At 49.9% G+C, this 24,093-nt stretch overlaps 1 protein-coding gene across 4 annotated transcripts; it reads right to left on the reverse strand.

Annotated features, from left to right (window-relative positions):
• VPS33B (VPS33B late endosome and lysosome associated) lies at window positions 1–19,441 on the reverse strand. Of its 4 annotated transcripts, XM_078078858.1 has the most exons (24): window positions 18,988–19,441; window positions 15,280–15,360; window positions 14,875–14,936; window positions 13,561–13,610; window positions 13,297–13,364; window positions 9,419–9,464; window positions 8,306–8,400; window positions 7,907–8,011; window positions 7,397–7,493; window positions 7,097–7,174; window positions 6,821–6,894; window positions 6,437–6,523; window positions 6,164–6,254; window positions 5,653–5,727; window positions 5,329–5,393; window positions 5,152–5,224; window positions 4,087–4,133; window positions 3,385–3,517; window positions 2,695–2,768; window positions 2,078–2,179; window positions 1,827–1,902; window positions 1,624–1,740; window positions 1,262–1,329; window positions 1–343 (listed from the first exon to the last, which is right to left on the reverse strand). In XM_078078858.1, the coding sequence occupies exons 1-24, from the start codon at window positions 19,081–19,083 to the stop codon at window positions 335–337; spliced, it is 1,869 nt and encodes a 622-aa protein (XP_077934984.1). In that variant the 5' UTR covers window positions 19,084–19,441; the 3' UTR covers window positions 1–334. The 4 variants fall into 4 exon arrangements, with proteins under 4 accessions (XP_077934984.1, XP_077934985.1, XP_035951515.1 ...); XM_078078859.1 differs by lacking the exon at window positions 1–343 and having other exon boundaries at window positions 956–1,329; window positions 1,845–1,902; XM_036095622.2 differs by lacking the exon at window positions 1–343 and having other exon boundaries at window positions 956–1,329; window positions 18,988–19,439.
• Between the last annotated feature and the right edge of the window lie 4,652 nt (window positions 19,442–24,093).

Below are 24,093 nucleotides of genomic sequence, written 5' to 3' on the forward strand. Positions count from 1 at the left end.
TAAAACATCCGAGGTCAAGGTTAGAATTTCTTTCATGAACAAAACTTGGGTAGATGATGATGTCAATTACAGGAATACAAGAAGAGGAGCAGATTGGGGGATTCAAAGTGAGGACAAGAGGCTCAGTTTGAGAGTTTTTTAGACACGCTGAGTTTGAAGGGCCTGTGGAACGACCAAGTTGGAAATACTAGTGTGAAGCTCAGCAGGAAGATGAAAGCTTGACATCTGGAAGATGAAAGCTTGACATCTGGACAGAGAGGGCATAGGCAGAGACAAGTAATCCAAGGAGACAGAAGCACAACCCAGGAGACCACAGGAGGACAACAAAAGAGTGTCACGGAAGCTGAACAGAAGAAAGGAAAAGTGGTTATCAGGGAGGTCAAGTTAGAGGAGGACCAAAAAGAGACTGATGGATGTGGTTACAGTTCACAATTTTTAAAAGGTCAAGGGAGAGAAAGGCCACTAAAATCAGCAGTTGCGGGGGGGCACTGGTGACCTTTTTAGGAGCACTGTTTGCTGATGGCTGAGCCTGCTCTAATGGGACACAATCCTTCATTCTGCAATAAGAGACAAATGCTTAATACTGAAGTGCCTCCTGAAGTTAAAACAGTAACAAACTCATCTTTTCTAAAATATAAGCTCTACCTGGCTGCCTCAGTTGGTAGAGCGTATGACCCTTGACGTCAGGGTCATGAGTTTGAGCCCCACATTGGGCAAAGGTTTACTTATAAAGTATAATGAACCGCACAATTTTAGAACTGGAAGGGTGCTTACTGATCATCTATCTGATCGATCCCCCTCATTTTACAGTTGAGGAAACTCTGGTATAGGGCAAGTTTCAGGAGAGAAGCAGACCAGGCCCAGAGCTACTGCAGAGTCCAGACCGCAGAACCCATGAAGCCCCCCTGTGCTTCGCTAAGAAGACAGAAGTGCGTGTTGAGAACTAAACATGACATTGGAGAGTAGAGGCTTTATTTACAATGATACTCAAACAGGACTTAGTAAACGGTATCTCTTCCTCCTCGTATCTTTTCAGCACAAGCTGTACTTCATACACAAAACGGAGACATATCCTGGGGTCGGAAGTGAGCGCTCTCCTCAGATAATTTCTCTAAATCCCGAGTCAGTTCTGAGCTCCCCGGCTCTTAGTAGGGTAGTTGGTAGACACTTGGTTAGCAGCTGGGACCAAATTCCTGCATCCCGCAGGGAAACGTGTTCAGGGAAGACGTCGACACCAGCAGAGAGAACGTCAGGCTTTTACCTCACTCATGGCTTCCATGAGGCGAGCGCTGTTCGTGACCGCCGTCGTTAGAAAAATGAACCTGCACCCTGTGGAGTCAAAAGCACCAGCACACGTGACTAAGAGCAGACCAGAGGCCCCCGCGACGAGCCCCGGCCAGCCGTCCAGTTCCAGAGCCCTGACTGGACCAGAGCAGCAGGTTACAGACACAGACGTGTCAGTGCCACCCTCCCGGGCATGACGACTTGCTGCACGTGGTGGAACTGGGCTCCCTGCACTGGAACCCGCAGCCGGACTACAGCAAGCGGCGCCCAGAGGCCCGCCGGGAAGCCTTCTGAGCACCGCCCTGTGTCCCCCAGGTCCCTCTTTCTGTTCTCTCTTACCTTTCTCTCTGCCCAGGAACCGGAGGGCTGAGATCTCCGAGAACGTGCAACCGCCCAAGAACACCACCAGGATGAGGCGCAACGACTCGCTGGAAGCCTTGTCCTCCTTGGTCATGTCTGCGGAGATCAGGCCAGACTCCGATCTCCCGTGGCGCCCCCAGCCCCCCTCCCGCCCCACCCTGACCGCAGGGCCAGCCGCGCACCTGTGAAGGCCAACTCACTGCAGTTGAGTAGCCGCACCACTTCGTCCAGACCCTGCCAGCTTCGTCGTTCCAGCACCTGGGAGGCCCGGGGTTCAAGTCTGAGACCCTATCCGGCTGAGGAAGGGGAGGTCGCAGCAGCCAGACTGTCACGTCTCTTGTTAGTTACGGGGGTGGCTGAAAGTTGGAATAGGCCAGGGACCAAGAGAAAGCAGAGAGTGAAACAGGAACGGCAGCGGGTCGCTTATTCTCACCTGCTCGATGAGTCGGCAGCTCAGGGGCACGTAAGCGCCACTGAAGACATACGCCATGTCCCGTGGCACTTTCAGATCATACTCGCCATCCACACGTGGGATCTAAAGGGCAAAGGGGACTACGTGAGGCACGTGACAACTCACCTCCCCAGCCTTTTACCCGGTCAGAGAAAAGTACATCCCCCCAAACGGGTCTTATTTCAGCTAAAGGGAAAACCGGCAAAAGCCCTAAAAAAACCCCAAAAAACAAAAAACCATAACCAAAGATTGAAACTTTTGTTCAGTACCCACTGATTCTCCTGAACGAGTTCCCCTGTGCTCCCTATGAAGGGCTGGAAATTAAAGATGCCCTGCTGCCGATCCCCTGGTGACAGGGGACATGTCTGTCACTGATGCGGCACTCAGCCTATCCTCTGGCCTTGGTGGGTGCTTGTTACAGGTTTATTAAGGGAATGCATCTTTTGTGTCTTGTCTCATTATTAAATTAAGCTCATGCTATGATGCTACCAAATGAAAGGATCTTTATAAAAACAAAACAGCAAAGAGATGTTGGGGATTCAAAGTACTCTGCAAAGGACTGGACCCACGGCTTCCCCATCCATCCTGAATCTACGTACCAAATTCAGCTTCTTGCTGATGGCACGGAAATTGCTCCTCTTGGCCAGAGAACTGAAGGCATCAGTAATCTTTCCTGGGAAGGAAATCTGTGCTGGATCTCATCGAAGATTGACGGATTCGTGACCCTAACCCCAGGTGATACCACTCAGGAAATGACAAATAGCAGGACCTTGCAAGTAGCAGGACCGCTCCCGGCTCGAGGCCCTCCTCAAAGCCGTTCCCCTAAGATTCCCTGGAACTGATCAAGACACTTGCCACCCTTCGCCCCACCAGTCTTCCTACAGGGTACCGGCCGTCCACTCAGTGCAATCTACAGAGTGATCCAAGCTCACTGGTGAAGTGTGTGGGCCTCAGAGTCAACCGACCTGGGCTCAAATCTGACTTACTCACGGAGGGACCTTAAACAAGTCACTTAACCTCACTCAGCCTGTTTCCTTCTCTAGAAAATGGAGGTTAGAAGCTTACGTTTGTGAGGATTAGGTGAGAAACTGGTATCTACAGGTCTCAGCACATGGTAAGTGTTCAATAAAGGGAACGTGCCCCTGCTAGCAGACGCGGTAGTAATGCCAGGAAGAGTGAAGGATCACACCCTCCTTCCCCAGCTCGTTCCCTCCCTCCCAGGGAGCTCTGGCTGCTGCGAGGAGAGAGGACTCTGGCCAGGGAAGGGGTTCCCTGCGCTCCCTGCTCACCTGCAGCCTTGTCTGTCACCAGCTTGCTCACTTTACTCTCCACAGCTGTGAGGGTGTCCCCCGGGGCCTGCTCCGTGAGGAGCCCCGCTCGCCGCAGATTGGAGAAGGTCAGCAAGTGCTCAGGGCCGTAGCTCTGAAGAAAATGCAATTCAGTCATTTACTGAGCATCCGCCACACCAAGGTCTAACACTGTCAGGGGATATGGAGGTGAGGGACAGAAGGGCTATGCATTCTGTGCCCTAAAGAAATAACCAAACACCAAACGAAGGAGGAAAAAAAAGAAAAGCATGAAATTATGAGAGAAGAGAGAAAGCCATTGATGGGAGGGTGCTGGGGAGGGCTTCAGAGATGAGGTAAGACTAGAGAAAGACCTGCAAGGAAGGCCGTATCAACCCCTCACAAGATGCTAAAGTGAGGGAGAGCCCCAGGGGTGAGGACTCACCACCTGGTCCGACAGCTCAATGGCCCCAGCGCTCCCAGCACCAGCCGCCCGCCAAGAGAGCAGGGAATGGGGGAGATGGGCAGGGGGAGGGTCTCTGCGTGCTGAGAGGCTGACTGTCCCGAGATGCTCTAAGAGGGAGGCCAGATTGGGAGCAAAATGGGGATGCAGACAGGAAAGAGGCCATTTCTTCTGCCTCTTTCAGAAGTGCCAATGACCTCCCTCCACCCAGTTCCCTCCAGAGTTCATTGTCATGGACTTACCTGCAGATACTGTGTTTTCAGAGATCGGTAATCCTTGGGAATCAAACCTGAGGGTCAGGAAGATAAGACAGGTTCACGCGAACACCAGCTGAGGTGTCCTGAAATCGACAGCCATACCAACCCACCCACCCACCCTCTTGCTCCCCAAACAACCTTTATCAGGAGGAAGGAATCAGTAAATGTTAACCTTGCATCCAGCCAGCTGATTCTAAAGTGACTCCTAAATTTCAGCTTGCTTATCGGCAGGGAAGGTGGAGGGAGGCGGTAGGAGGGAGGCAAAGGGACTTGGGCACGTTCCTTCCTGGCTTGGGGCCGGTGCCCCTGAGTACTGCTTTACAGGCTACCGAGGAACAGGACAAGTGTTCAGAGGAGGTCGAAAAGTGCGGTCTGAGGCGCTTTCCTCCAGTGAGGTACAAAGAATGCGCGTGCAAGTCACGGGGTGAGCAAGTCATGGGGACGAACGGGTACAGGGAGCAGGGCCGATGGTACTGTGCTCGCCGCACTCGCGGGGAGCCCGGGACAACGCACACACTTGTCCCATCCCTGTCCGTACACCTGCAACTAATGTCCCATCGTGTGTCACCTCTACTTCCAATTAAAATTTAAAAAAAAACAGATGAAAGGGTTGCATAACCAAGTTAAAAGTTCTACCACAGGAGGTCGCAGAATCTGAGCTTTTGGGAATGTTTATGAAATCGTTTGGCTGTCCCCTTTTCCTGGACTCTTTATTATGAAAGCTCGTGGAAGGTAGGCGGCCAGATGGAATAGAGAGAGAAATGCCACTCTGCGCTATGCCCTTGTGGTCCTAAGATGTGACAGAGCTTGTTCCACGGGGGGGAAGGGGGGGGCTGAGTGTGGTCCTGCTCAGGGTCGGGACACTAGATGACCCCAGGCCCTCGGGATGTCTCACGCGGAACAAAGACTGCTTTAGCTTCCAGGGGAAAGAATCCATGAAATTACTGGGAAACGTTCTGTCGGCTAGGATATTCTCTTTGTCATTCAAAATGCTTTCTTCTATGCCTAAGGTACAGCTTTTCAGTCTGGTGTCTGGTTCCAGGGGCTCACCGTTCTCCGTGATGGACAAAAGGCACATGAGGCGGAGGCTTTCTATTGGCGACACCTGCATGGGAAGAGAGTCCTAGAGAATTCAAGGTCCAGGACACACGTTCTTTCCTCTTCCTTCTGCTGGAGGCCGAGCCCGCCGCGACACATGGCTCCCAACAACCCCGGCCACCTGCTCACCTGCCGGTCTATGTGTTCCTCGATGTAGCTGGTGCTCTCCCGGATGTTGAAGCCCTCCAGCAGCGCTGTGAGGAAGCAAGAGGAGAGCCCGTTACGGGGGGGAGCAGCTCAGCTCTTGCCATCTATGCTCACAGGTGTCTGTCTCCCCATCTTTCTCCATGCTTGGGGGTGGGGGGTTAAGGGACCCCCAGGACTTCTAGCAGGAACCAGCATTCCACCCAGCCAGCATCAGCTGGAAGGAGCCAGAGAGCATCTTTGCTGGGTGGGACGGTGCTGGGAGCAAGGGAAGCACAGGAAGGAGCCAAGCACGGCCCCCACGGCTACCATGCTCAGTCTTGATGAGCTCCTGGAAGTCCTGCTTGGTCTTCTTCTTCATGATGGATTCACAGGCCCCGATATCTGCAGACAGGACAAAAAGCAAGCTGACATGTTCCCGGTTCTAGTAGGATATGCCTTTATTGTCCAGAAGAATAAAAACTTTTTTTTTTTTTAAGATTTTATTCACTTATTTGAAAGAGAGAGAGAGAGAGCGAACACAAGTTGGGGGAGGGGCAGAGAGAGAGGGAAAGGGAGAAGCAGACTCCCCGCTGAGCAGGGAACCCCACACGGGACTCGATCCCAGGACCCTGGGATCAGGACCTGAGCTGAAGGCAGAGGCTCAACCGACTGAGCCACCCAGGTGCCCCAAGAATAAAAAGTTCTTAAGGCAAAATGCAGAAGTACTTCTTCCCATTTCAGACAAAACAAGATCATTATTTGCTGGTGAACAAAGACCCCCCCCGGGGCAGATCTCCTGTGTAGCATCCCCTTGCCCTCCCCTCAAGCTGAAACCTACGGACACTCAGCAGGCGGTGCTCCTGTTTCAGTCCTTTGAGCTCCTGGGACACGAAGTTCTTCATCTGCTTGATGTCCATGCCTCTCCGGCGCTGGGGGAAGTCCCCATGAGGTCAACCGCTCCCTGCCCTCAGACATGCGCAGCCACCACCCTCCCTCAGGTCCCCCCGATTCCAAGAGAAAAGACGGGGGGGCTGTCGTCATATCAGAAGGGAGCCAAAGGGAAGCCAACAGAGGGGAAACAAAACAGAGGAGCCCGGGCTTGGAGCCTCACGTCATACTGAGCTTGCAAGTTCCGGGCCTTCTGGCTCAAAAAGCCGAAGACGTTGGAGAAGTGCTCGTTACGAATCTCATTAAACACCTGCAAGGGCAACAAGCAGCAACAAGTGACCAGAGAGAACCCTAACTAGTCCCTCCTCCCTCAGTAGTGGGACAGGAGCACAAGAGCGGTGCCCAGCTGTTCTAGCAGAAGCACACAGAAAGCTGAGCTGGTATCACAAGTGTATGTTAAACACCCAGATATTGTGCTCCGGGGTACGCTCACTCCTGGAGGGGGATCCGTCTCCCACAGGCTCAGCCTCCCCTCCCAGAGCCGGGCCCACAGCCTCGGGCCAACAGTGGCCCCCGGGCCATCCACCACCAGCACCCGTACCCTCACCTTGTCCTCAGCATTGAGTAGAACCTTTAAGCTCCTGTCAGAGGATGTGACTTCTGGGCCAAAGTCGACACTCCCTTTGAGAGCAGAGGGAGTAGCTCTGAGGACCTCCAGGGAGGCCTTCCCTCTCCTCCCCTTTCCTGAACTGCCACTCAAAGTCCCCAAACTGTCTGGAAGCCAGCAGCCTGTTCAGAGTCTGAGGCTCTCCCACAAGCCCCGCCCCCTGCGAGAGGCCCCGGGAGCTGAGGAACCCGTCCATCTCGCCAAGACGCCACTTACCACACTTAATGCGGAAGGTGTCATCCACCAGGCCCTCGTAAACCACCTGGGAGCAAAGGGCCGTCACGAAGTCCACGTCTGAAACCGAGATCCCCGGCCGTGAGGGTCCTCCCTGACCTACGCGGCTACCCAGTGGGCGCGGCGTCAGCTCACGTGCCTCCACGGGGCCCAAGTGCCGGGCTCCCGATCAACGCCGCCATTCACAGCCCCGACCTGAGGATCCTAACTGGGCCGCCACGTTGGCCGGATCCCCATGTCTTCGAGGGTCCAGAGATGACAGGAGTGCTGAGCATCATTTACCTCTGTCCAGGAGGAAGATATGTCCAATCTCTGGCCTTCGGCCCTTGGTTTCGCCATCTTCCTCCTCCTCCAGTTTTCTCCACAATTCATATGACATCTGCCAGGAACCAAGATATTCTCAGTCTCGTGTCCAGGTCCCTGCTGCAGCCCACACCTACTGAAGCCAACTCTTTTCCATGCGACACCTCTCCTTGACCCCAAGAGGGGAGCTAATTATTAACACCACTACCCACTGCACTCCCGTCTGTGCCCACCCCGCCCAGCCTTCCCCCTGCTGATGAAGGACTATCTCTGCCCCCGAAGAAAAGACTCAGGAGTGCCATCCAGAGGCCCTGGCTCTTGCTCTTCTGTCAGTCACACAAGTCCTCCTCCTCTCTGAGGAACTCTTCTAGAACAATAAAAGCAAGCTAAAGAATATAGCTCTTATCACAGATGCCCCTGGGCACTCCATGGTGGGCAGAGAACGGGTACAATAGGGGCCATCGGGACCGCAGACCTGCTCGTGCCCACCTTGGTGCACCTGCCAATTCCATAGCAGTTAGGAAAGGGCCCGTAGAGGGTGCCGAGAAGATGCAAGGCCTGCGCCACAGTGCTGATCCAGCGCTGATCTCCTTCCTGCAGGAACCGTATGGGCCACAGAGGTATGGCGCAGCCCAAGAGACCAGTCGGGAAAGGGGCTAGCCCTAGCAGCCCGGGCGCAGGAAGGCCGGGTATGTGTGGGGACTGCCCGACCGCTCTCATTCTGGCCCCAAAGGAAGTCCTGTGGACATCAGCCATTCAGTCTGCAAAACGCTCTTCCTCATAATAAATTATAGGAATTACGGGAAGGTTACGTCCACGTTTCTAGCCCACAGGACCCTGTGTGTGTCCCCACCTGTCGATGCCAAGACCCAAGGACCCTGCACTTACCAGGAAGTAGTCCCTGAAAAATTCTGGGAGCTCCATGCTCAACAGATCCACATCAAGAGGCAGCAAAGAAAAGGCCCATTCGTCACAGCTCACATCTGCGGGTACAGAGAGCATCGGCCTCCCCGCAGAAGGCACAGGGCTCCAGATTGAGAGAGAAGGTCCACCACGGCGACGCAGAAATATCTGAGCGCCTGCCACATGCCCAGCCCTACACTAAGCACGGGACACTCAAAGATGAGTGACAGTCTGTGCCTTAAAGGAGTTCGTGGTCGGATAACAAGAAGAGACATGCACACCACAGGCTGTCATACAATGTGAGAGGGGCGTGTTTTCATTCGAGTGCCAACTGGAAGTGCCGAGGAAACACTCATTCGCTGGTCGACAAACACTGACAGAAAGCCACGTCTGTGCGGGCACTAGGCCGGGTACTGGGGGTGCGGGAATGGAACGGACATGCTCCCCATTTTCTGCGAGAGAATCCCAATCCAGTGGAAACACACCAGACACATCTCATTACAGTTGTGCTGCAGAGAAGAACAGCGGTCTGGGAGCACAAATATTGCAGGGATCGAACCTCAACTACGTGGGGCATAGGAGAAGTACAGAAGCATAGGAAAGACTTCCCTAAAGAAGTGACACTGACGCTTAGAATTTGAGTAAGATTTGGGTATGAAAAAAAAAGGCTGAGGGTAGAGAATATTCTAGGCCACAGGAAAAGCAAGTGGGAAGTGCCCATGGCTGGCAGGTGGAGAGTGAGAAGGAGGGAGCTGCACATGGTGAGGCTGAGGGGCCAGGAAAGGGCCAACTGCAGAAGGCCGCCGAAGATTCTGGCACCAGGGCGGGATCTCCAGCAGGGAGCACGGTGCTCAGGTCAGCGCTGCATGCAGAATGGAGGGAGGGAAGGCACACTTTTTCCTTGTGGGAGTCTCGGAAAGGGAGGAATGGCAGCACCTGGCACCCCCTTCAGCCTTCCCTTTAAGGCGCTGTCCCGCTCCTCGTGGTCAGGAACCTCCCCTCCCCCCAGGCCAACAGGCAGAGAGGAGGCTCCCAGCGTTATTTCCTTCCCTTCTTCCGCATATTTTCCCCTCCCCACTCACTGCCACTTCCTCTCACCTCCATAGACTCCCTCTTCCTCCAGCACCATCTCACACGCATGAAACTGAAAGACAAGAAGAGGGAGTGGTTGCTGACCACCTTCTTCTCTGTTCTTTGCATCTCTCTGGAGTTCCTCCGCAGTCACTACTTAGGACAATACCTACTGAACCCAGTGACAACGACAAGAGAGCGTGGACTCTTTAGGACAACAGGAAGGACCACTGGGACCATCTAGCCCAGCACTTTGTTTCCCTTTATCCGCTTTATTTAGGTATTAAGTCCAATGCTCTTTTCTCCCTGCGAGACTGGAAAGCTCCACAAAGGATCAGCAAAGCATCCGCAAACGGTGCACCCCGCAGACAGACATGGGAGGGAGGGCACAAGCGCACCTCAGAAACAGGGGAAGCGAGGCAGGCAGCAGGGAAGGAGCGGTGGGGGGGGGGGGGGCGTCGGGGTAGGACATGTCCAGGGGACGCCTGGAGTCACTGAGAGAGGTCTGGAGATCCAGCCTGGGGTCCCCGGCACAGGACATTTAAAGTGGGTGGTTTGTCCAAGAGAAAAGAACACAGAGGGACATGACCGCTAAGGACAGGATTGTAGGGGACACCGCAATTAAAAGGGCGCACAGGACAACGCCTGGAGGAGAAGACGGAAAGATGATATGGAGGCAGGAAAGGGGGACTCGGCACCTCTAAAGGCAGCAAAGGTGAGTCTCAGGAGGAATGGGCAACTGTGTCAAATGCAAGGACATTAAGTAGGTCAAGTGGGAACCAGGCATCGCCGAGTTTGACAACAGAGCCCTGGCGGGGGACTCGAATTAAAGACGAAGGCAGGGGTGAGGACACAGGAGCAGTGGCGGAAAGAACTGTTGACACAAGTCTCCACACAACAGAAGGGAGAGCCCCTGACAGGAGAAGACATGAAGCAGGGAGAATTACTAAGAAGGGGTAGACATGGGGCGCCCGGGTGGCTCAATCGGTTGAGCGTCTGCCTTCGGCTCAGGTCATGATCTCGGGGTCCTGGGATCGAGTCCCACATCGGGCTCCCCACTTCACACGGAGTCTGCTTCTCTCTCTACCCCTCCCCCCTGCTTGTGTGCTCTCTCTCTCTCTCCTGCTCACTCTCTCAAATAAATAAAGAAAATCTGTAAAAAAAAAAAAAAAAAAGGGGGGAATAGACATGGTTGAAGACAAAAGAGAAAGAATCTACCCGACAAAGTAAGACAGTAGAAAAGGAACGCGGGCATGGGCCCAGGAACACAGATGAACCGGCGGATCGGGGAGGGGACGAGGCCAGGGTCACTTCCTCCTTTGAGACAAATGGGAAGAAGGCGAAATACTTGGAGGCAATGAGGAAGGAAGGAGGAGCACTCCCGTCTGATAATGACGATGATGGTAAGAGTTGATGTGCATTAAATATTTCACATGTGCTAGGCATCATCCTTAGTGTTTTTTTTAAAGATTTTATTTATTTATTTATTTGTTTGTTTGTTTGTTTGTTTGAGAGAGAGAGAGAATGAGAGAGAGAGAGAGCACATGAGAGGGGGTTGGGTCAGAGGGAGAAGCAGACTCCCCGCCGAGCAGGGAGCCCGATGCGGGACTCAATCCCAGGACTCTAGGATCGTGACCTGAGCCAAAGGCAGTCGCTTAACCAGCTGAGCCACCCAGGCGCCCGGTCCTTAGTGTTTTATAAGGATTACCTCTCGTTGTCCTCATGATGATTCCACGAGATGTGGAAGATTCATGCTACATATTCCTTATTTTACTTAACACAGAAGAATCCTATTCATCCCTAACCCATTTCTTTTTTTTTAAGTAGGCTCTACGCCCAATGTGGGGCTCACACTCATAACCCTGAGATCAAGAGTCACATGCTCTGCAGACTGAGCCAGCTGGGCGCCCCGTCCCTCAGTCAGGTCCGTCAGTGAAACTGAAACTGGAGGCCCACTTTTAGTGCTAACTAATGGAATTCCAGAGCCCAGATCGAAAACTGCCAATCTTCATAATTAACAAAAGGAGTCTCAGAAAGAGAGATTCCCTCTTCCCTACAGCTACTGAGGGAGAGACTGTCCTGCAATATAAAATTAGGTCAAAGAATCTAGTTAGATATGATGTGAGATGGAGAAAATTCATCGAAGTATCAATTTTGTTTTTCTGTATAACATGGAGGCTTGTAGGATTATCTGAAACTGTTACCAACTTGTTCTATTCCCTGTTTAAACAAATCTCTCCTTGGAAATATAATTTGAAAAAACGGGTTTTATAAGACTCCAAAAGCTAGAATTTATTGCCACAGCTCATTAATAACATTTAAAAGTAACCTGTAAGTCCAACCGGTTATCTTAATAATTTCTTGCCCTGGTAATGATGTTATACTTGATATACTTGTATTTCTCAACAGGAAAAATAGCCATAAGATTTTCTATGAATCTTCAAATGATCTTCAAAGGAAGCTCATTAGCTCTTTCTTCTTATTCCTTTCATGTGATGAGAAAACAATATAAGCCTGTAATTTCACTAGATTTCCTAATAAAAGCGGAGTCATTTAAGTTAAAAGGGGTAAGTACTTGCCATTTGCAACAACATGGATGGAGCTAGTGAGTATTACGCTAAGTGAACTAAGTCAGAGAAAGACAAATATCATATGATCTCACTCATATGTGAAATTTAAGAAACAAAACAAACGTACAAAGAAAAAAAGAGGCAAACCAAAAATCAGATTCTTCACTAGAGAGAACAAACTGATGGTCACCAGAGGGGAGGTGAGTGAGGGGATGGGAGGAATGGGTGAAGGGGATCAAGACTGCACTTATCGTGATGAGCACTGAGTAATGCACAGAACTGTTGAATCCCTACATCATGCACCTGAAACTAATATAACACGGTAGGTTAACTATACTGGAATTAAAACAAAAAATTAAAAATTAAAAAAAATGTTCAGCCCTGTTTTGTTTAAAAAAAATAAAAGGTAAGTACTACTGTCAACTCCATTTTATAGATGAGAAAACTGAGACACCAAGAGAGCAGTTAAGTAACCTATCCAAGATCACACAGGTAACAAGTGCTAAAGCAAGGATTCACACCCAGTCTGGCTTCAGAGTCTCAGACTGAGCTACTGCTTCTACTTTCTCCAGAGTTTTTTGGGAAAGATTGAGAAAGAATAAATCCCTATCCTTTCAACCGCTCCATGCGGTGTGCACTCCTTGGTACAGCTTCCTAGGCCTCGGGCAGGCCGTGTACGTAAGACCTCGCACCTTGCTGACATGGGGGTGAGAGCAGAGCCTGATGGAATCCGGGAACGGACATGCTGTGATCACCGAACACTACAACTATCGAGCGAAAATAGATGGAAGAGACCTAGCCTGGCGAGGCTACCTCACTGTGTGACCCTGGGCTTTACTTCCCTCAGAGGCTCAAAGCGGGGCGGGAGTAAAATGGTCTCTCGGCTCCTTTCTTGTGTAAGAAAGGGCCTTTCCAAAGTACAGTGGTATGGTTCTACAACCTGGGGGCAGCCGCCCACATGCCTTGGATGAGCATGGAGGAGTAATGACTTACCGTATTTATTGTTAAAGGGATAAAGGGACAAAATCACTGAAGCCCCAGAACACAGTGCATATTACCATACAGAAATCTGAGTTAGAAGGGACACACAGTAGGTTATGCTTCAGAAGTCTACACAGAGGCCACCTCTCACAACTCCACAGTCTATAACTGGGGCAGTCTGACAAAGGGCCTCTGCTAAACAACCGGGGCCACGGTAATGACAAGACAGTGACAGGCATTTTATTCAGTCACACATAACTTGCTTTGGGGGAGACACAGCTATTGGCCCCCTGCCCCTTCCCAGCCTTCCGTCCTGATCTACCTTCTCCTACTCCCACCAGGACCCAGACTCACCTTCTGAGGGCTGAAGATCACTTTGTATTTTCGAGTTCGGCCAGCCAATTTGTCAGCATTGACAAGACCTACAGACAGAAGGAAAGCAACCCAGAAAGCCATGGGCCATCTGTTAGACTGGATGCAAGGAAGCAGACATCCTCTCCGAGTGGTACGGCCCATTCGAACCATCTTTTCTCATTAAAAGGTCCTTATGGCCTCGGCCCTTCATCTCGGCCACTCTTTCCCAGGTCTTAGTTATGCGTGGCGCCACACCATACTCACTGGCAACATATCGCATGTTCTTGATGCGGGGTCGGACCAAGAAGCACAATCTGTGGGAGGGAAAGTAAAAACAAAACAAAACAAAACAAAAAACCTCAGTGAAGAAAAATCCTGAAGTTGGTGATAGCACCTTAGAAGAAACGGAAACAAGGTCAACTCTTCCAACATTTGCTCTTCTCGCCAGGCCTTTAGCTCTCATCCTAGCCACAGTGATGCCCGCTCTCTCGGCCGACCACATCCCGCGCACAGAAGACTCCCTTCGACGCCACAGGTACCCGGGCACTGCGGGTCCTTACTGGCCCATGGCGGCCCCAGGAGCTCCTGCTCTCACACAATTTACAATCCACTGGGCAAAGTCAGATACACACGTATGGAGTATATTGATAATCAGGTGTTAAAAACAATACAAGAAGTATACAAAACTGTGTTTTTCAAACGGGAGTTCCTGGAGGTACTCTCCATGTATCCAGGAGAATTTTTTCCTCTAAGGAGGCATGAACATTACTTAAGATCGAAAAATATAAAAGATAAAAACGGAGGCTAGACACAGGCTGTCTGTGACAATGTGCCAAGTGACCAGGACAAACACTAAACACCATGGAAATCCAGAGGAGGAGAAAAGCAGCCCGGACCGGAATGGCGACAGAGGGCTTCATGGAGGAGGTGGGGCTGGGCTCGGAAGGCTGGGTGTTTTCTGCAGGAGGCAGGCAGAGTGGGCGGAGGGCAAAGGCATGGGCGCATAGTTGGGCAGCATGAGAAAGTGCGAGTCAGGGTGCCCGGCAGGCTCGGTCAGTGGAGCACGTGACTCTTGATCTCGGGGTCAGGAGTTGGAGCTCCACATCGGGTGCAGAGATTACTTAAAGAAATAAAAAGTAAAAAAAAGAAAAAGAAAAAGAAAGTGTGTGTCAAGCAGAGGCTTGAGGGGACACGTGACAGAGCAGGCTGGAAAGGCAAGGTGAGCCTCACTGGAGGCAGCCTTGGAATCTGTGATGAGCAATCTGGACTTTAGTCAGCAAGTAAAGGAAGCCTTGAAGGTTCCCGAGAAGAGCATAATGAAAATATTTTTGAAAGATTAATCGATCTGGCTAGAGATGGTGGACTGGATTAGAGAGAGAAGAGGACAGGGGAGGGAGAAAGTGCGGAAGGGAGACCAAGTAAGAGGGCAAGCATAACCTAGGCGTGAACTTGCGGAAGTGCAGAGAGGTGAACCACATCACAAACATGGCGCCAGATCCCAGCCAAGGACAGACGGGAGGCAGAGCTGCGGGGACTTCCTCCAGCCTGGAGCCCAGATGGACTCTCCCAGATACTCACTGTTCATTGGAGCTGAGGGCTGGCTTGTTCTCCACTTTGTACAGTTTGTCGACTTCATGTTGCTAAAGAGAGAACCCAACAGGACAATGCACATAAGTTCTTGGAAACCCAAAGCAGGACACAAAGAGGACTTCTGTAAGGGATCCTCTTTGTGCTTCTTCTGGGAATCAAACTGCCCCTGACAACCATCCCGCTGAACTTTCCTCAAACTGTCAACAGAACAAAACCAAACAATTCAAAACCAATCCAAACAACACAATCATCCCCCTTTGTCCACCCAATTCAGCTACCCTGCAATTTCCCTAAAAGGGCAGTCACTCATTAGTAATTTGTACTGTTCATTAAGAGAAAAACTGCTTCGTGAGCAAAGAGGAGCCCAAGTCCACTGGGAAAAGGGGCAGGTACCTTCAGGATGGAGACATTGGCAATCCGATCCAAAGGGCTCATGAGATCTGCCTCAATGAACAAGTCCTTTTTTCCTGGAAGCTGAAGGACACAGTACATTGGGTCACTCCTAGGTCACATACGCTCCCTCAGCTGAGCTCGTCCAGCCATCCACTTAATAAAAGCACAGACTGAGTTGGAAGTGCCCTAGTGCTATCATCTAACCCAGCATCTTATTTATCTGTATCCACAGCAGACGTTTCTTTATATATTCACCTAGTTTGTCTTCTCATTTTCTGTCCCAGTGGAGAACTATTTCACCTTCTTGAAGGTTAAGTCCTCGTCACTCAACCACTCAACGCTTGCCCATGACCTTGTTCTGCATCATGGCTCTGTTCTCCACTCTGCCTCCCAATAACCCCGATCACCTGCTGAACTAATCCAAACCAAACAAAGCCCCACTTTGCATCTGTCAACCCCTCAACTAACTGCCATCTCTTTTTAAGTAGCGTTTTTCTTCTAATTACAAAAATAACCCACGTTCAATGCAGACAACTTAGCCCAGAACAGTCCAAAGCCACCCACCCACTCTCCCATCCAAATCCCTGCCATCTGATTCCTGCATCCCTTCTGATGCTGCTGTCTCATGTGTCCAGGGGAAGGAGGGGTCCCACTGAGTGGCAGAGAGAGGGAAGTCATCAGAAGTTTGCTCTCCAGGGGCGCCTGGGTGGCTCAGTCAGTTAAGCGTCTGCCTTCGGCTCAGGTCATGATCCCAGGGTCCTGGGATCAAGCCCCGCATCGGGCTCCCTGCTCAATGGGGAGTCTGCTCCTCCTACTTGTGCTCTCATGCTCTCTTTCTCTCAAATAAGTAAAAAAAAAAAAAGAGAAGTTTGCTCTCCACTAGGCCTCGACAAATGGGTAGGGTGTTGGCAGTGATAGAAGATGGCAATCCAGCAAAGGCCGGGGCAAGAGAACAGGCTGATTGGTAAGGACAGAACAAGCAATTTGGTTTGCATAAGGTAAGTGTAGGGCAGTCGTTCTCCAGCAGGGATGATTTTGCCCCATGGGGACATCTGGCAGTGTCGGGAGACATTTTTGGTTATTTGACTTGGGGCAAGGGGTTTGACTGCCATCTACTGGGTAGAGGTTAGAGATGCTGCTAAATATCCTGCGATGCTTGGGACAGTCCCACAGCAAAGAATTAACCGGCCCCAAATGTCAGTGGCTGGGAAATCTTGATGTAGGGCAATGGTGGGAAATAGGATTGAAAAAGTTGACTGGAACTGGAGCATGAAGGACCCCAATGTCAGGTTAGGGAGTTTGGAGTTGATCCTCTATGAACAAGGGAAGAGAAAGCTTTCGAGCCTTGAAGAATCCACTCAGCTGGCAATTTTAGTTAGATAATTGGGCAAGCACTGTGAGTACAATGGATTGGAGGCATTGGAAACTGAGGCAGGGAGTCCATGTATGTGGTTAAAGCAACAGTCCAAGCAGCCCAAGCGTGTAGCAATAAATGAGGACCTGATTTAAGCTGGTGGTGCTATGAACAAAAATACGTTAAGGATACATGGAATGTGTAAGAGAATTTTTTAAATAATTGAAAGAAATTAACAGTGTTAACAGCGCTTGTATCTGTTAGTTGAATGTGATTTTTTTCTCTTTATACTTTCCCTCATCTTCTACCTTCTCTGTCATGTGTAAATGTTATTGTATAATCTCTAAAGTCGGGTGTGAGGAAATATCCTTGGGACTCAGCGACTGGTTCAGTTAAATATGAGGAGGGAAGGAGAGTCAAAGATGATTCTGAGGGCTCGAGCCTGAACAGCAGTGCCAGTCAACAAGTCAGGGGCACCTGGGTGGCTCAGTCGGTTAAGGGTCTGCCTTCGGCTCGGGTTGTGATCCCGGGGTCCTGGGATCGAGCCCCACATCGGGCTCCCTGCTTGGTGGGAAGCCTACTTCTCCCTCTCCCACTCCCCCCTGCTTGTGTTCCTGCTCTCACTCTCTCTCTGTCAAATAAATAAAATCTTTAAAAAACAAAACAAAACAAGAATTAAGTCAGAAGAAGTCAGTTTGAAGAGCAAATTATTGCACAGAAACCTGCACCGGCCATGGTAAGTCAGCCTTGTGGGCAGCCCCTCCCGAGCTCCATGTACAAGTGCCTATCCTTGGTCTCATTTACTCTCTTTCATGTGCTTCTCACCTATAAGCAGCCTTAACTAGCATCTCTTTTCAATTCCTCACACGTTTGAGCATCTTTTATGTGCCAATCACTGTGCTACCACTACGGGGCATATAAATGAGATATAAAATATGGTCCCAGATCCCCTGAGGTTCTCCGAGGTTCTTCCAAGCACCCATCTTCATCCCGACTGCAGCTCTATGTTTCTGTCTGCTGGATGTTCCTCCTAGCATCTTCACTTCACCCTTCCCAAACCGAAACTAATCAGCCCCTTCCTCTAATTTTTTTTTCCATTTCAGTTCAATGTTCATTTAAAAAATATTTATTAAACACATGCTATGTGCTTGACTCTACACGAGGTACTCCCTGGGTGCACAGCGCTGAACAAAACAGACATGTTCCCTGTCCTCAAGGACCTTCTAATCTAGTAGGGAACGTGGACATTAAATAAGAAAATATACATATAACACATTACAACTATAGCAACAGCATTGTTTTCCTATTAACATAAGATAAAAATCTCAAACTCAGCTTTGCTTCTCTGTCATCCTTTACAATCAGTAAATCTTTGAGTCTTCTTTCACCATGACTTCAAAATCCATCCCTGCCTTTCGTTCCCACTGTCACTAATTTCACCTGATCTGTGGTCTCCTAACCAGCATTCTTGTTCCCCATTCACCCCACTCCACACATGGCTATAAGAATCATCTTCATTTTTTTTAAAGATTTTATATTTATTTGAGAGAGAGAGTGTGTACAAGCTGGGGGGAGAGGCAGAGGGAGAGGGAGAAGCAGGCTCCCCAATGAGCAGGGAGCCCGACTAGGGGCTCGATCCCAGGACCCCAGGATCATGACCTGAGCCGAAGGCAGCCACTTAACTGACTGAGCCACCCAGCGCCCCTAGAATCATCTTCGAGTATTGCTTCACCCCTTAAGTGGGGAAAGAAAATCTTCAGTGGCTGCCTAATGCCCACTGCGTAACTTCTGATTGCTCTCTTCCCTGTACGGGCCTTCTCCTTCCCTGGTTCCTCAGCTTTGCTTCTACCAACCAGTCCATCTGCCTGGAACATGCTCCCCCTTCTCCAAGGAAAATATGCTTATTCTTCACAATCCAGCTCCTTAAAATTCCTAGATCACTCCAGCTAGAAATGACCGCTTATTCTGAATGCTTCCGGCACCCCAGCTATCACCCATTTACCACACACTACCCCGTGTGTGGTAATCTGTATTTCAGAGGCTCCTACTGGAGTCGATCCTTAAGGACAATGATGTCTTAACCATCCTTCCATCCCCGAGCGATGCGGGGAACGACTGGTGTCTCCCCTCGCCTGTACCAAAAAGAAGTTACTTCTCTGCCAGGTCCCAAGCAGCTCCTAACTGCCCTCTGGTTTTCCATTCTAAATGCTTCATTTTGGACCTGCCCCAGAAGCTCCAAGGACAATACCAAGGGCCTGGAACACGATCAAGGGGACTCCGCAAGGAAGAACTATGCGTCCAGTGAGCGCTAAACTGTTGATGCCCAGAAGGCCCCAGGCGTGGCGGGCACTGACCTGCTCCAGCAGATAGATGAGCTGGTCCCGGGCCAGCCTCTTGAGCATGGAGAAGTCAGGCAGCTCTGGGGCGTCCGGCCGATGGGGAAAAGCCATGGCAGCGGGCACCGGAGCAGCGGGGTGGAAGAAGGGCGACGCCCTCCGCTCAGAGAAGGTCGGCAGCAGCCCGGGGTCAGCGCAGGACCGCGCTCCTTCAGGCCTGGGCACGGTTCGAAAGAGCCCCCGAAGGGGCCCTCGCTCCTGCGCGCGAATGAATGGCCACCTCTCGCTCAGACAGCCGCAGCCTCGGAGGACCCTCGTCCAGATCAGCAGCCGCGGGACCGACCCGCCCCTCCCCGGTCCACTCCGCCTGTAACCAGGATCCCGGTCTACCTACACCCACAGATTTCGCGGCGTGCGGGGAAAACCCCGCCTCCTGCCAGAGAGAGAAGCGACTTCCTAGACCTCCCGGAAGTCCCGTGCGCCCGACCAGCGCTTAGCCTTCCGGGACGGGGACGGCGCGCGGGAAGGGACATCTGAAAGCGGGAGGCAAAGGGTCAGCGTTCCAGTCTCCTACCTGGCCAGAGGGAAGTGTTCCCATCATCACTAATCTTTAAGGGTACACCCAATTCTCCTCGCTCGCTCAAGCGAGGGTTGGGCACTTTTGCTCGATTTCAGAACTTCGTAAAATGGGCGAAAGCCACTCCGGGCCCGGAGGGCACTGATCCCTGGGGATTTGGCTGTCAGTCAAATCTACTCCACAAATTTAGCTGCCAACTGGGAGCTCTCTGGCTTCCCAGCTGCAGGAGGCAAGACGCGGAGAGATGGGACACGGCGGGAGGAAGAAGGGGAACACGTTAGGATCCAGTGGAAGCTAAGTCCCGCCAGCTGTGACCTTTGGATTCAGGAGTTTTGACTCCATATCCTTTGTGGGGAAATGGACAAAATAAACTGTGGCATATTCATAAAATAAAAATAACTGAATAGGGGCGCCTGGGTGGCTCAGTCGTTAAGCGTCTGCCTTCGGCTCAGGTCGTGATCCCAGGGTCCTGGGGTTGAGCCCCGCATCGGGCTCCCTGCTTGGCGGGAAGCCTGCTTCTCCCTCTCCCACTCGCCCTGCTTGTGTTCCTGCTCTCGCTATCTCTCTCTCTGTCAAATAAATAAATAAAATCTTTAAAAAAAAAACTGAATAAATGAAAGAACCCAGATACAGAGTGGCATCTATATGATGCCATTTATACACGGTTCTAGAACAGGAAGAACTAATCAATGGTGAAAAAAAATTTCAGAAAGTGATTGACTTTGGGGTAAGAATTGACTGGGAAGAGAAACTAGGGAATTTTCAGGGGTGATGGTAATGATCTAGAGTCACCTTGTTTAAAAAAAAAAGCCATTATAAGGGATAGATCCGCTGACAATACCTGATCTCACTAATCCATCGTAACATCACATCATCATCTCCTTGTGAGATGCATAGGAAGTACAAAGCTTCACTCATTGCCAAAAATTGAACCAGATCAAGTCTCAAGATGCAAATACCAGTTGATAGGAAATATGGAGGGTAGTAGGAACATGACAATAAATAAACATCGTAGGAATGAAACCTACTATATCCAAAATACAGGAATTAGGGGCGCCTGGGTGGCTCAGTCGGTTTCCATTGGACTCTTCATTTCAGCTCAGGTTATGATCACAGGGTGGTCGCATCCGGTTCCATGCTGGGCATGGAGTCTGCTTAAGATTCTCTCTCCCTCTCCCTCTGCCCCTCCACCTGCGCTCGCACCCTCTCTCAATAAATGAATAAAGTTTTTCAAAAATATAGGAAATATATGGGTCAAATAACCTGTAAAATAGGGGAATAACGTGGAAAGGGAAACCACTTTAGAATATAAGACACTTCTGGGACATAGCTACATCATGCAATGTTGCAATGTGTGGACCTTGTTTGGATCCTAATTCCAAGAAATGAACCATAAAAGTAATTTATGAAATAGTAAGAGAATACGATCAGGATATTAGCTGATACTAATTACTAAAACTTTTAAGGTATAGTAATGGCTTATGTGTCTATGTTAAAAAGGAGTTAAGAGGGCACTGGGGTGGCTCAGTCAGTTGATCATCTGACTTTTTTTTTTCTAAGATTTTATTTATTTATTTGACAGAGAGAGAGAGAGAGACAGCAAGAGAGGGAATACAAGCAGGGGGAGTGGGAGAGGGAGAAGCAGGCTTCCCGTGGAGCAGGGAGCCCAATGCAGGGCTCGATCCCAGAACCCTGAGATCATGACCCGAGCTGAAGGCAAATGCTTAACGACTGAGCCACCCAGGTGCCCCAATCATCTAACTCTTGATTTTGGCTCGGGTCGTGGTCTCGGATCGTGGGATTGAGCCCCATGTCAGGCTCTGCTCAGCATGGAGTCTGCTTGTCCCCCCTCTGCTCCTCACCCCCGCTCTAAAAAAATAAAATCTTAAAAAAAAAAAGTTTGGGGTGCCTGGCTGGCTCAGTCAGAAGAGCATGTGACTCTTCATTTCAGGGTCCTCAGTTCGATCCCTACATTGTGTGTAGAGATTACTAAAAAATTAATAAACTTTTTAAAAAAAAGGGAGTCCTTATCTCTTTCAGATACATAGTATACAGATGAAATAATTAAGTATTTACAGATGAAATAATATGAAGTATACAGGTTTCGCTTCATTTTTTTAAAGAGATTTTATTTATTTGCGGGGGGCGGGGCGGGGAGAGCAAGCGCACAAGCAGGGGGAGTGGCAGGCAGAGGGAGAAGCAGGCTCCCCACTGAGCAAGGAGCCCAATGCCCCAGGACCCCGGGATCATAACCTGAGTCGAAGACAGGCGCTTAACTGACTAAGCCACCCAGGCATCCCATAGGATTCACTTTAAAATAAGCCAGGGGGAGCTGTGGGGCAAGTATGGGAGATAATGAAAAAAGATTGGCCATTTGTTAAATGTTAAAGCTGAGCAATGTGTACACAGGGGTTCATTGCATTACAATATTATCCCTACTTTCCTGTGTTTGAGAAATCCTATAATACAAGATTAAGCAAAAAACAAACAAGAAACTTTTGGGCTTCAAGAGCTTATCTAGTGTTTTATACTGAGCTTTTTCTACCACCTCCCCATTAGATCAAATCTCTGCAGAGGTGGAAACAGCCCTGAGCAGATTGGTGACACATAGACCCTCCAAGGCACAGGGACTTAAGTGTCTTCTGTCTGTAGTTTGCTAGCCTCTTGAGCTTGATCCCAAGGTTGCCAGGAGGTGTCCATTCCACCCACAGCCACTTTATCTCCAATTTTGGCAGGGCCCTGTCAACTGTTGCTTCCTCCACCAGACCCTACACCTATGCCCCAAAGTGCAGCTCACCTCATGCGTTGTGATGTCGTCTTTCATCATGTCATGAAACAGGACTGCCTGGGGATAGGGCACCATAGAGTCCTATGACCTCAGCCCATTGGAACACAGGCTGGGTGAATCTCTCAGCCCCCTTTCCACCTTGGGCTGGGGTAAGGGATGCAGGTTCCCAAAACACTGCAGAGCTGGTGAGTTAGGATCTGAGACATGCTGACAGAATAAAGCAGGAACAGGGGCGCCTGGGTGGCTCAGTGGGTTAAGCCTCTGACTCTTAGTTTCAGATCAGGTCATGATCTCATGAGTTGTGAGATGGAGCCCTGAGTTGGGCGGGGGGGGGGGGGGGGGGGGGCGTGCTCAGCAGGGAGTCTGCTTTAAGATTCTTCCCTCTGCCCCTCCCCCAACTCGCTGAAGCACTCTCACTCAAATAAATAAAAATCTTTAAAAAGGAATAAAGCAGGAACAGGTCAACCTGGAGGAAACTTAGGTCTTGTTGTTGGCTGAGGCCTGGATGGGTAGGCTGGCAAAGGTAAAAGGCAGGGCTTTCTGCCATACTGGACTGGCTGATTGGTGAGCTTCTCCAACCATTTCTTTACTCAGCCAATACTGAAATCTATGTTGGGAGCTGAAACTACAGCAATGAACACAGACAGGTCTCCTGCCCCCATGGGCAAGGTGCGTGATGACAAACAATACAGCAGTAATCTATTTCAAATGCCAGGGAATATTAAACACGGTGTGGTGATAGAATGTGAAGGGCGTTGCTTTAGACTGGGTGATTAGGGAAAGCTTAAGAAAGTAACATTTGATCTGAGGCTTGAATGACATGGAACCAGCCATGTGAAAATCTGGAGACAAAGAACGAGTAGGTGCAAAACCTTAGATTGGCATTTGCAAGACTGGAAAAAAGATTTAAGCTTAGTATGCAATAGGATGGTAGAGGATGAGGTAAATGGAAAACATATCAAAGCCTTTTAACGGCTTCTAATTTTCCATAACCCACTGGGGAAAGTCAAATGACTTGCAAGAGTTAAAAATTAGTCAAACAACATCTTCCACCTCTTAAAATGACCAAAAGGTTCTAATGGCAAATTACCTTGTTTTTTAAATCATAAAAAAATTGATAAGTGTCACGACAGCGACAGAGCAGGGAGAACAGGGCCTTATCTGCCCACTGCTGTATTACCAGCACCTGGATTCTCTTAACTTTGGCATGTGACAGGGCCTTGCCATTCATATTGAACAAATGCCCAAGTTAACAGTAATCAATGATACTGTAATCGCTATTAATGACATTTGAAATAGCAATGAGACTCATGAACAGACTCAATGACGGTTTGGAAAATCAATTATTTTCATTAACCATCCTGCATATATTTAAATTCTGAATAACCAGTTTTTTGCCAGTGACTTGTTAAAATGAGGTATGGCTGAAAACTGTCCTCGGACTCTTCTGTTGCTTGCATGTGTCTCATTTTATTTGTCTATTGATCATCACTTTCTGGTTATAATGAAGTATCTCTAAAAGAATCCATAAATTAAGGAGCCTATTGCCCGTTCTCACCCACTTCACAGCTCCCTTGGAAAAATCTGATGACAACTGTAAAATCAGATGCTATTCAAGCTTTTGAAAGTAGCTAGAGATTATGCTGAGGGCCCTAAAGGCTTTGCCTGCTTTTTTGGGGGGGGAGGGGTCAATCCCCCATACTCCAATCTCTTTCAAAGCCCCAGCAACTGAAGGAAAGAAGACCTACTTTAGACCAGG

The sequence above is a fragment of the Halichoerus grypus genome, chromosome 8, assembly GCF_964656455.1.
Source record: "Halichoerus grypus chromosome 8, mHalGry1.hap1.1, whole genome shotgun sequence".
Lineage (NCBI taxonomy): Eukaryota > Metazoa > Chordata > Mammalia > Carnivora > Phocidae > Halichoerus > Halichoerus grypus.